Below are 12,465 nucleotides of genomic sequence, written 5' to 3' on the forward strand. Positions count from 1 at the left end.
ATGTAGGCCTAATTACATATTTTCATAAGGCAGTTTTGTATTCATCCGACCTAAAGTAGCTCAGGGTGTACATATCTTTCCATAAAAACCTTGGAAAATGCCAAAATTGCATACAGAGAATATGAAATTTGATGCGTGTGATCACATGTGTACTGCCTTATATGTGACCTATGTAAAGCAGACATTAACAAAAAAGCTGAAATGTATTTGTCATAAATTGGTTGTTACTGTAATCTTAATAATTAACCTTTGCAGAGCAACAACCTATGTGTGACAAACATGTTTTAGCTTTTCTCTTCTTGTTTGCTCCACAAAAGTTGCATTGTATGTGCATGTCAGACAGAATGAATCCTAGATAAATTAACATGACTGTTTCTTTTCTTTTTCAGACCAAAAATCTTATACTGTGATACATTTTACTGGATATTTAAAATCCTGGCCAACTTCGAAAATAAACATTAGTAGTGAAGACGATATTGAAGATAATTGTAACTTTCTTAGTTGTCTAGTGGCCATTGGGCAAACTCGAACTCCTGTGAATCAAAACAATCAGACATGTGCAGGGGCAACTCCTGTATCTAATATAGCATGTGGACTAGATCTTAGACCTATGGAGTACATGTTCCGAATATCTTTGGATGGAAAATTAACATTCATTGATCAAGCGTAAGTATATTTAATTATACTATTGTATGTAATATTTAATATTAATAGATATAGATTTTTATGACCCCTTTTACCCTTTCAGATTTATTTAGATGTGGGACCCAGAGATATACTCTGGGTACAGGTACATGTGTCAGTTATTTATGAAATAATTGTGTTGAACTTGCTACATTTCAGGTAATGTAGGTTAAAACTTTTCACCAGATTACCTACCCTTTCATACAGATATGCATTTAGAAAGACATTTGTAAAAAGACTGTAGTTCCTGGAGATATTATCTTTTCTATTTTTTGTTTGTTGCCAAAAGCATTCATGTGGAGATATTTTTAGAGGTGAACCTGTGTGCAACAACTCATTTCACTCCAAAGAGCTGTATATGAAATAGAAACAGGTTTTCTTAAAACCGATGTGAAACATTTTATGAACATTGTGTATGGTACTCAACTCCTACAGTTTGCTGCATCCATTGGAATGAAACTTGGTACACATCATCAATATAGAGTGGACGTGTGCATATAATTGGTTACTTAAATTTAATCAAGCTGATCACCAGACTTTACCTAGATATTATATATATTGATTCATATTTTATATATGTTAGATTTAGATCCTAGAAAAAAGTCAAGACATTGAGTTAAGACGTAATTTTCTGCTGGCTATCAAAGAATTTAAACAAGTCAAAATACATCAGAAATTTAATTTGAAAACAAAATTTGAGCCGCGCCATGGGAAAACCAACATAGTGGCTTTGCGACCAGCATGGATCCGCGCAGTCTGGTCAGGATCCATGCTGTTCACTTTCAAATCCTTTTGAAATTAGAGAAACCGTTAGCGAACAGCATGGATCCTGACCAGACTGCACGGATGCGGTCACAAAGCCACTATGTTGGTTTTCTCATGGCGCGGCTCATTTGATTTGATAAAGTGTCTGTTTCTGTTGTTTTATAATAGTGTAAAATAAAGCGTGATTTGCTTTGTCTGAAACATGAATGTCAAGAACTATCGTAAAACATACACAACAGAGTTCATTGAAACGATTTGTTGGAGAATAAAAGTTTAATCATACACATCTTTGAAGTCAAGGTCAGAGTAGGTCTCAGTTGTTATTGATGGAATATCACCTTCAATATTTTAAGAAGGGCATTAAAAAAATTTTCAAGTATTTAAATGTGAAAAATGCATCCATTGCTTCTTGTATTACATCTTTTTATTCGCCATTTTCATGTTATAGTGCTTTTAAGAAGTTTCTGGTGGTTTTATTTTGGATTTAAATTTTCACGTCTGCAGACTTACACTTTAGTAACTTGAAGAATAATGTACTCTAACAGTAAAAATCCATTTTTGCTCTTTCCCTACATTACACTTAGATGTATTCCATAACTTTGGTGTTTCAAGGTCATTACATTTTTAGCTCACCTGTCACAAAGTGACAGGGTGAGCTTTTGTGATCGCGTGGCGTCCGTCGTCCGTCGTCCGTGCGTCAGTGCGTGCGTGCGTGCGTAAACTTTTGCTTGTGACCACTCTAGAGGTCACATTTTTCACGGGATCTTTATGAAAGTTGGTCAGAATGTTCATCTTGATGATATCTAGGTCAAGTTCGAAACTGGGTCACGTGCGATCAAAAACAAGGTCAGTAGATCTAAAAATAGAAAAACCTTGTGACCTCTCTAGAGGCCATATTTTTCATGAGATCTTCATGAAAATTTGTCAGAATGTTCTCCTTGATGATATCTAGGTCAAGTTCGAAACTGGATCACGTGGGGTCAAAAACTAGGTCAGTAGGTCTAAAAATAGAAAAACCTTGTGACCTCTCTAGAGGCCATATTTCTCAATGGATCTTCATGAAAATTGGTCAGAACGTTCACCTTGATGATATCTAGGTCAAGTTCGAAACTGGGTCACGTGGGGTCAAAAACTAGGTCAGTAGATCTAAAAATAGAAAAACCTTGTGACCTCTCTAGGGGCCATATTTTTTATAAGATCTTCATGAAAATTGGTCAGAATGTTCAATTTGATGATATCTAGGTCAAATTCGAAACTTAGTCACGTGGGGTCAAAAACTAGGTCAGTAGGTCTAAAAATAGAAAACCTTGTGACCTCTCTAGAGGCCATATTTCTCAATGGATCTTCATGAAAATTGGTCAGAATGTTCACCTTGATGATATCTAGGTCAAATTCGAAACTGGGTCACGTGGGGTCAAAAACTAGGTCAGTAGATCTAAAAATAGAAAAACCTTGTGACCTCTCTAGAGGCCATATTTTTCATGAGATCTTCATGAAAATTGGTCAGAGTGTTAACCTTGATGATATCTAGGTCAAGTTCGAAACTGCATCACGTGGGGTCAAAAACTAGGTCAGTAGGTCTAAAAATAGAAAAACCTTGTGACCTCTCTAGAGGCCATATTTCTCAATGGATCTTCATGAAAATTGGTCAGAATGTTCACCTTGATGATATCTAGGTCAAGTTTGAAACTGGGTCACGTGCGGTCAAAAACTAGGTCAGTAGGTCTGAAAATAGAAAAACTTTGTGACCTCTCTAGAGGCCATATTTTTCATAGGATCTTTATGAAGATTGGTCAGAATGTTCATCTTGATGATATCTAGATCAAATTCAAAACTGGGTCATGTGCGGTCAAAAACTAGGTCAGTAGGTCTAAAAATAGAAAATTCTTGTGATGTCTCTAGAGGCCATATTTCTCACTGGATCTTCATGAAAGTTGGTGCGAATGTTCAGCTTGATGATATCTAGGTCAAGTTCATAACTGGGACATGTGCGGTCAAAAACTAGGTCAGTAGGTCGAAAAATAGAAAAACTTTGTGACCTCTCTAGAGGCCATATTTTTCACGAGATCTTCATGAAAATTAGTGAGAATGTTCACCTTGATGATATCTAGGTCAAGTTTAAAAGTGGGTCACGTGCCTTCAAAAACTAGGTCATTAGGTCAAATAATAGAAAAACCTTGTGACCTCTCTAGAGGTCATATTTTTCAATGGATCTTCATGAAAATTGGTCAGAATTTTTTATCTTGATGATATCTAGGTCACATATGCTCAAAAACTAGGTCACTTTGTCAAATAATAGAAATAACGACGTCATACTCAGTTCAACACTGGGTCATGTGGGGATAGGTGAGCGATTCAGGACCATCATGGTCCTCTTGTTAAATTTTTTTGAGAATTAGACGTATACTCAAAATATGAAATATGCAACTCAATATTGAATGAAGTAGGCCTATTGTTAGATATTTGCTCAAAATATGAAATATGCAGCTCAATATTGAAAAAAGCAGGCCTGTTGTTAGATATTTGCTCAAAATATGAAATATGCAGCTCAATATTGAAAAAAGTAGGTCTATTGACTGGATGTGTTGATCTGTGACACTCGGCCATTCAGTTTTTTAGTCTGTTCAGTTTTTTTTTTGGCAAAATCTGGATTCTGCAGTCTCTAGGCTTTTTAATGAAACTTAAAGATAGCTCTATTGTTGTAAAGAAACACAAGAAAATTGTGCAAACCCTTTATTCTAGTAGGGGACTTTGTTTGTTTATTGATTTTGTTTTGTGATAGTAATAAAGATGGTGAGTGTCTTGCGTTTATACAGAGGAAGTGCGTAATTGCTGAGTATATATTCAAGATGTATTTATTAATTGCAGGACCACTGTAGTATTGGGTTATTTGCCTCAGGAATTACTTGGAACCTCTGTGTATGAATATTACCACCAAGATGACCTTACACGAATGGCTGAAATCCATAGAAAAGGTAGGTCGCTTTGTCATAATATTTTCAGTAACTGGATTCGTGAATGAAATTACCAAGAGATACTGAACTCTACATTTAAAATCTTAAAATCAGCTTAAATTTATGGCCAAAAATACTGGATTTAAATTCTCTCTGTGTTTTAGAAGAGTTAATGGATGTGAGTATGAAATTATATTATACTCGTATGTCTTACATTTGAGCCTTTTTAGCTTTTAGGATTGTTTGATGTCGGTCGTCTGTCTGTCTGTTGTTATTAACAATTTCTTTAAAGAACATCTCCTAAGTCACCATGCCAGTTTCAACCAAAGAAATGTTCGTTAGATGATCCCCTTGCAGATTCCTTCAAAAGTGGATCCACCATGCAGAATTGTGGTTGCCGTGGCAACCAAAATTAATAACTTTAAAGTCTTCTCCTCAGAAACTTCTAGCCAGATTTTGATATAGTTGACAGAAATGTTCCTTGGGTGACCCTCTACCATATTGCTTCAGATCATTTTGTTTCATTTAGAAATATGGCACCAGGAGATGGGGCTAGGTTTCCCTATATGGCTATATTGGAAACTTTGAAAGTTTTTTAGTCTGAAACTGCTAGCCCAATTTCAAAATAATTTCTTAGCAATATTCCTTGTGTAACCCTTTACTGAATTCCTTCAAACCATGTGGATTTGATAAAAACATAACTGGCTGGGATAGATTTCTCTATTTGATTTTATAGAAAACTTAAAAAATCTTCTCTGGCAATATTTGAAATAATTTCACAGCCATGTTCCTTTGGTGACCCTCTACTTGATTCCTTCAAGGTTTTCTGTTCCATTAAAACCATGGCCACTAGGGGATAGAGCTTGTTTTCCAAGTATTTCCTTGTTGTATGTAAAAGTTGGAATTTTGCTGAAACAGCTGGCCCAAAAAAAACTTCAAAACCATTCTCCTCAAAAACCAGTAGTCACAGAAATGATCATTGAATGACCCTTAAGTTAGGTACACGATTTGTCAAAAGAATACAGCTGTTTTTAGGACAGTGGAATTTCTTTTGTATGGCTTTATTGAGATCAGCTTTTCATCATCAGGTTTACTTCACTTTATTTTGACTATTTCAATCATTTTTAGCTCAACTTTGCAAAGAATAAGGAGGGTATTGTACTTGTCCTGGTATTGGTGTCACCGTTGCTTTCAGGTTAAGCTATGGTTAGCTTAAAGTTTCACTATGTATTCCTAACTACTGCCCCAATTATCACAAACCTAAGGGTTGGTATTGGAAAGGGGCAGTAAAGGGCAAATATCCTGCTGTCAAGGGTCAGGACCCAAAAGTGAAGGTAACTGAATCCTGTATTGTAATAGTGTTTAATCCGGTTAAAATGTTATGGAAAGCTTCTTAATTTCTTTATTTCTTTTTATCTACTGCCCCCTTTATTATCAAACTCCACAGTAGGGTTAGTGTTGGTAAAGGGTAGACATGATATGGTTAAGGGTCAGATACCACAGAGGTCAAGGTCACTGGAATCAAATATTTTCTTCACACTCCCTCCATCACATGCACCAAGGTAAAATACAACATTTCTAATGTATTCACAGTTTCTCTGTTGGCAGTTCTGGACAGTTATGCATGCTGTCCTGATAGATTTTGTTGTAAACTTAAATTTTTTGAAATATATTACAGTCTAATCTGTACTAACGGTCACCTCTGATCAGCGGTCACCTCTGTTCAGCGGTCATTTTCTGATGCCCCCAACGGATTTTCCTCTATTTCATCACTTTATTCAGTGGCCACCTCATTTCCGCGGTCAGCAGCCACCGGAATTGCCTCCCAACCACCGTATTTGACCCCTTTCAGCGGCCATGTTTCTTCCAAAATCAATTTTTAGGTGATAATCGCCGAAGATATCCAATTTTTGAGAAACACGTGATTGCTAAGTTTCGCGTGACTTAACCACAAAAACAACAAAATGAGCATGAGCTTCTCAATTAAAACTGATAACCAAAGGTGTGATCCTCTTTTTGTTACGATCAAATGGCCAGTAATTATTGGCAATTAGCGTGTCATCTCGTGTCAGTTTTGTTGTTCACAGTTTGACCTCGGTGAAAGATAATACTCAATATCTAATTAGTATCATAATATTTGTGATTTTTTAGCTCGACTATTCATAGAATGGTGAGCTATTGCACTCGCCCATGCGTCGGCGTCGGCGTCCACGTCCCGATTTTGGTTAAGGTTTTGTATGTAAGCTGGTATCTCAGTAACCACTTGTGGGAATGAATTGAAACTTCACACACTTATTCACTGTGACAAACTGACTTACATTGCACAGGTTCCATAACTCTATTTAGCTTTTTTACAAAATTATGCCCCTTTTTCGACTTAGAAATTTTTGGTTAATGTTTTATATGTAAGCTGGTAACTCAGTAACCACTTGTGGGAATGGATTGAAACTTCACACACTTATTCACTGTGATGAACTGATCTACATTGCACAGGTTTCATAACTCTATTTTGCTTTTTTACAAAATTATGCCCCTTTTTCGACTTAGAAATTTTTGGTTAAGGTTTTGTATGTAAGCTGGTATCTCAGTACTTACTAATGGGAATGGATTGAAACTTCACATACTTGTTCACTATCATGATCTGACATGCTTTAAGCAAGTCCCATAACTCTACTCTCTTTTTTTTCAAAATTATGCCCCTTTTTCGACTTAGCAGTTTTTGGTTAAATTTTTGTATGTAATCTGATATCTCAGTATCCACTAATTGGAATGGATTGAAACTTCACACACTTGTTCACTGTCATGATCTAACATGCACTGTGAAGGTCCCATAACTCTACTTGGCATTTTTACAAAATTATGCCCCTTTGACTTAGCAGTTTTTTGTTAAGTTTTTGTATGTAAGCTGGTATCTCAGTATCCACAAATTGGAAAGGATTGAAACTTCACACACTTGTTCACTGTCATGATATGACATGCAGTACAGAGGTTCAATACCTCTACTTTGCATTTTACAAAATTATGCCCCTTTTTCAACTTTTGTATTCATTCAATTGACAAGGCTGTTGAATAGTCGAGCGTTGCTGTCCTCCGACAGCTCTTGTTCTATATTCTTTCATCAAAATACTATTAAATTTATATGAAATTAATTGTGTTTGAAAGAAATATAAACCACTCGACCTTTTACGGAACGTAACGGTAATCTTAAATTTTAGCGTAGACAGTAAACGCGGAGAGTAGCTTCCCTTACCAAAATAGCAAAAAACGTAAACAAACTTTTTTTGAAGTTGGAAAATTGTGTGTGATAATTTTTGTTATAAAAAAAGACACGCCGGAGTTGTAGATTGCTGAGAAGACCATTCTTATTGCAAAGGCAAATGCACGTCAATGTATCCTGGTTAAATAATAATAGAAAAACGAAAAAGGAATGGGCCTAAAGGCTAAAGTCATGATTGAACACTGGTCAGAAGTCTGAAAAATACATATATTGGCTGCCCCTCCGATCAGCGGTCACCTGGCTTAAGCGGCAAAGTTGTCTGCTTCCCCTGGCTGGCTGCTTAAGACAGGTTAGACTGTATAAAAACATTTAGAGTCAACCATTTGGTTTAGATTCTACTGTTGCATAATTATACAGTCAGACTTGTAAGCAGTCAGTCAAGTCTGTGACACAGTCTGACTTCTTAATGGCAAGTAGCTGCTTCAGACAAGTTGAAAATGGAACAAAAATGGAAGTTAAATGACTTGCTGCTTGAAGCAAGCTGATGCTTAATACAGGTGGTTTCTAAGGCAGGTTCATCTCTATAGAAGTATGTTTTACATGTAACTGTTAGATATTTAGTTTTAGCTTAGTAGTTAGGTGTTAGCCTTTACCCTGCTAAATTTCTGTAATGAACTTGTCCATCTTTCAATTTGGACAGTACCATTAACAGTTAAAATGGATGCTTACCAAAATGATACTGCTGAATGGCAAACAGTGTAGATTTTGGTCAGACTGCATGGATGTGCAGGCTGATTATTATCTACACTGGTTGCAAAGGCATAATTAATGGTGTCCAGCATGATAAGGGTAAAGAATGATGGTAAATACATTATGGTATATGCTTTTTTTTTGCAGCACTGCCCTTTAACAAGTCAGAAATTTCAGCACTGCTCTATAGCAGTGACTTTCTTTACTTGTTTTCTTTAGCTTGAAAATTGCTAAGTCTGGTAGTTTTTTTTATGAAAATGTGTGGACCAGTTGTTAACAGTTCTACTTTCTACAGCTGTGCTTTTCCATTTTCAGTTCTCGAATCAAAAGAAAAGGTGCAGACTGGAGTGTATCGTTTTAAGTCCAAGAAAGGTTCCTTTCTTCCTATTCGTTCAACATGTTTTACGTTCAGAAATCCATGGACTAAAGAAGTTGAATACATTGTCTCAACAAACTCAGTTGTTCCGTAAGTTGTCTTTTCTCCAAACTTTGTATTGTTTTTTTCAGTTCAAGTTGTCTTGAAAGTATATTTGAGTTTTTAAAGAAACTGTTATTTTAATTTCTGTTTTATTTAAGAATGGATTGTTATATGGCCGAAGGGACGTATTATGTTATGTTGGTGTCCATCCGTCCATCCGTTAGCAATTTCATGTCCGCTCTGTAACTCTTGAACCCCTTGAAGGATTTAAAATAAAATAGAAACAAATGTTCACCACATTGAGACGACGTGCAGAGCGCATGTTTTGAATGTCTTGCTTCAAGGTCAAGGTCACACTTAGGAGTCAAAGGTCATATCAGTTAGTTTGGTGTCCGCTCTGTAACTCTTGAACTGCTTGAAGGATTTCAAAGAAACTTGACACAAATGATCACCACACTGAGACGACATGCAGAGCGTGTGTTCCGGATGACTCACTTCAAGGTCAAGATCACACTTAGGGGTCAAAGGTCATATGACTTTGCTTTGTGTTTATTGCTTTGCATTGCAGTGCTCTTGTTTTTATTTGGCAGATCCCTCTTTTGATCACTTACAATAAAAAAAATTTGAATTACTTCCCTTTTATGTTACTATAAATAGCTTATTTTGAAATTTTTTTATTATTTGCCGTAGCGAAAAACCACTTTTCTGTAGTACAAGATGGATGGTACCTCCAATTTTTAGATGTATTTTGACATACCTTTACCTGGTAAGGATTTTTTGGTGGTCTTATAATTTTTTTGGAATTTCTTCCCATTGTTGTTCCTGTCCTTTGGGCTTTAAATTTTGCTCCGATCCTCTGATGTAACCCTTCGGGCATATAATGCGCCGCTTGGCGGAGCTCTTGTTATAAAACTTTCAGGGTATCTTAGTTAGCATTAAAGCAATAATTATAAAAATTCTAAAAAAGATTTTCGGCCATAAAGATGGCATTTTGTAAGATACTTTAAGAATTAAAGAAGATACTACTCCCAGTCTCGGAAACCATTAGAATGATGCATAATTTATGCTGGGATCTTGTAGAATAAAGCTGCAATTCATCAAAAACCCTGTTTTTTAACCTTTACCCTGCTAAATTTCAAAAAATGGACTGGTCAGTCATTCAATTTGGGCAGTACCATTTATTATTCCAAGGTGTGTTCACTGAAAATTTACTGACTGAATAGCGAACAGTGCAGACCATGATCAGCCTGCACTTGGTCTGCACTGTTCATAAAGGCAGAATTACTTGCCGCCAGCAGGCTAAAGGTTTATGTGCAGATCAAACAATTTAGTCTAGTTTCACCTTGAAACACGAGAAATCACAAAAGTACTTCTGTTGATATTAACCAAAAACAAGGAGCCATGACCTTCAGTATATTCAAAAGTACTTTGTAACCTTCACAGTAGTCTGTTACTTTCTTCTTGGGAAAAAATGAAACATTGTGTTAAGAATAATATTTTCAACACCAATATATTATTTCTGCACTGTCTTTTCATGTTGTATTGTATTCTGATACATTGGCTTCATTTGAAAGCCAGATCCAGTATCATATTTTTCCTCACAATATATAGTTATCCTACCTGGCCCAGCATTCATGTCAGCACCTTGGTTAAAGTTTAGATGCAGTTTTACGTTATCTGTGTTATTACACGATACTTCTCCAAAAGCACTGAATGGATTTTGATGACACTTGGCCTGGATGTTCCTTTGGTGGTCCTTTACCAAAGTTGTTCAAATGGTTCCGCTTTATTGCACATAGGGGCCACCAGAACTTAAAATAGAAAAATCTTCGAACAACATCTCCTAAACCACTGGTTCGATTTTGAAATAATTTCACACAAATAGTCCTTATGTAACCTTCTACCAATATTGTTCAGATTATTCTGATTCGTCAAAAAACATGGCCGCCAGGGGCATCTTCACTTTTCCCGTTATGTATTTGGTGGAAACTTTAAAAATCTTGTGTGAAACTGATTTAAAATAATTTTTCACAAATGGTTCTTGTGTGACCCTCTACCAAGAGTATTAAAATGATTCAGATTCATTTAAAAACATGGCCGTCTGAAGGCGTGGCCACTTTCCGTATATGTATATAGTGGAAACTTTAAAAATCTTCTTATGTGAAACTGCTGGCCCAATTTTAAAATAATTTCACACAAATGGTCCTTGTGTGACCTTCTACCAAGATTGTTCAAATTATTGTGATTCGCCAAAAACATGGCCACCAGAGGGCGTGGTCACTTATCCCTATAATGTATATAGTACAAACTTAAAAAATCCTTGTGTATGAAACTGCTAGCCCGATTTTAAAATAATTTCACACAAATTGTCATTGTTTGACAATCTACCAATATTGTAAGAATTATTTTGAATTGTTATAAAACTTGGCTGCCAGGGGGATTTGTCACTTTTTCCCTATATGTATATTTTGGAAACTTGAAAAATGTTCTTGTCAGAAACAGCAGGCCATATTTTAAAACAATTTAACACAAAATGTTTCTTGGATGTTTGGCATGTGATATCAGGGTTTGACTGTCTGCTATAATTGTTTAAGTTATTGCCCTAGGTTCAAAAAATGTTCATGTATATAATATAGGGTAATATAAAAGAAATTTTCAATATCTTCTCTGAATCCATTATAGCTAGAGCCTTGATATTTATAAAAACATATCTCTGTACTTGTACCATTATGTTATACAAACACACTTGAAGCCTTTTACACATGTCAGCACTTCTTTTTTTATGACTTGAAAATTCAGAGAATTATGACAGAAAACTGGACTTAACTTGCTATACAGCTTATCTCTGATTAATCATGTAACTATTTTCTGACATTTTCAAGAAAATTGAAAAAAAAAAATTCTTAGATAATTTAAATGGGAATTCTAGCTCTAAAGGTGAAATGCTGTTGGTATTTATCAGTTAGAAATTTAATATACTTCACATTATAGTTTTTGTATCTCTGACATTGCTGTCTTTCGAATGAAATATGTGTCAGTGGTTCAAGCTTAAAGCTACAGCTATTGTTGTTTGAATAGCACATTGGGTAGAGTTTCAGGCCATATGTTCACAAAACATTTATGGTCACAGCTGAGTTTAAGTGATAAATAAAGTCTCTGAAAACTCATGAACAGACTTAATCAAACCGAGTCTGCTAATCATTCTGATTGGTTGTATTTTTATGCTTCCAAAGGATCATTGTACAGATTTTATTGCAAACATGAACTTTTAGCTTGACTATTAGAATCCTCACCATGGCGTCTGCATCGGCGTCACACCTTGGTTAAGTTTTTCATACCAGTCCACATTTTGACAAAAAACACTTGTATACCATCACCATGTCCAGTTTTTTAAGCAAGAGTACATAACTATTTTGGCTGAATTATGGCCATTTTTTGACTTGGAAATTAGTACAACTTTCGTACTAGTCCACATTTTGTCAAAACTATTTGACCTGTGGCTTTGAAACTTTGAACATTTGTTTATTATCATGATTTCCATCTTTCGGCAAGAGTACATAACTATATCAACCATTTTGGCTGAATTATGGCCCTTTTTGGACTTAGAAATCGGTTCAGTTTATGTACAAGTCCACGTTTTGTCAAAACTATTCGACATGTGGCTTTGAAACTTTGAA

The 12,465-nt window shown here is 35.6% G+C and overlaps 1 protein-coding gene and 1 long non-coding RNA gene across 2 annotated transcripts in view; both read left to right on the forward strand.

Moving 5' to 3' along the window:
• Positions 1-12,465, forward strand: part of LOC123535667 (protein cycle-like) — a 139,350-nt gene that overhangs the window by 110,726 nt on the left and 16,159 nt on the right. Inside the window, exons 10-12 of the mRNA XM_045318415.2 lie at positions 390-666; positions 4,318-4,424; positions 8,686-8,836. Coding sequence (XP_045174350.1) covers positions 390-666; positions 4,318-4,424; positions 8,686-8,836 — 535 coding nt within the window. The remainder of the gene's footprint in view (positions 1-389; positions 667-4,317; positions 4,425-8,685; positions 8,837-12,465) is intronic.
• On the forward strand, positions 2,077-2,698 carry LOC128550124 (uncharacterized). Its single transcript, XR_008368102.1, has 2 exons — positions 2,077-2,256; positions 2,296-2,698. It is a non-coding gene; the product is annotated as an uncharacterized LOC128550124 (long non-coding RNA).

This window comes from Mercenaria mercenaria, chromosome 17, assembly GCF_021730395.1.
Source record: "Mercenaria mercenaria strain notata chromosome 17, MADL_Memer_1, whole genome shotgun sequence".
In the NCBI taxonomy this organism is placed as follows: Eukaryota; Metazoa; Mollusca; class Bivalvia; order Venerida; family Veneridae; genus Mercenaria; species Mercenaria mercenaria.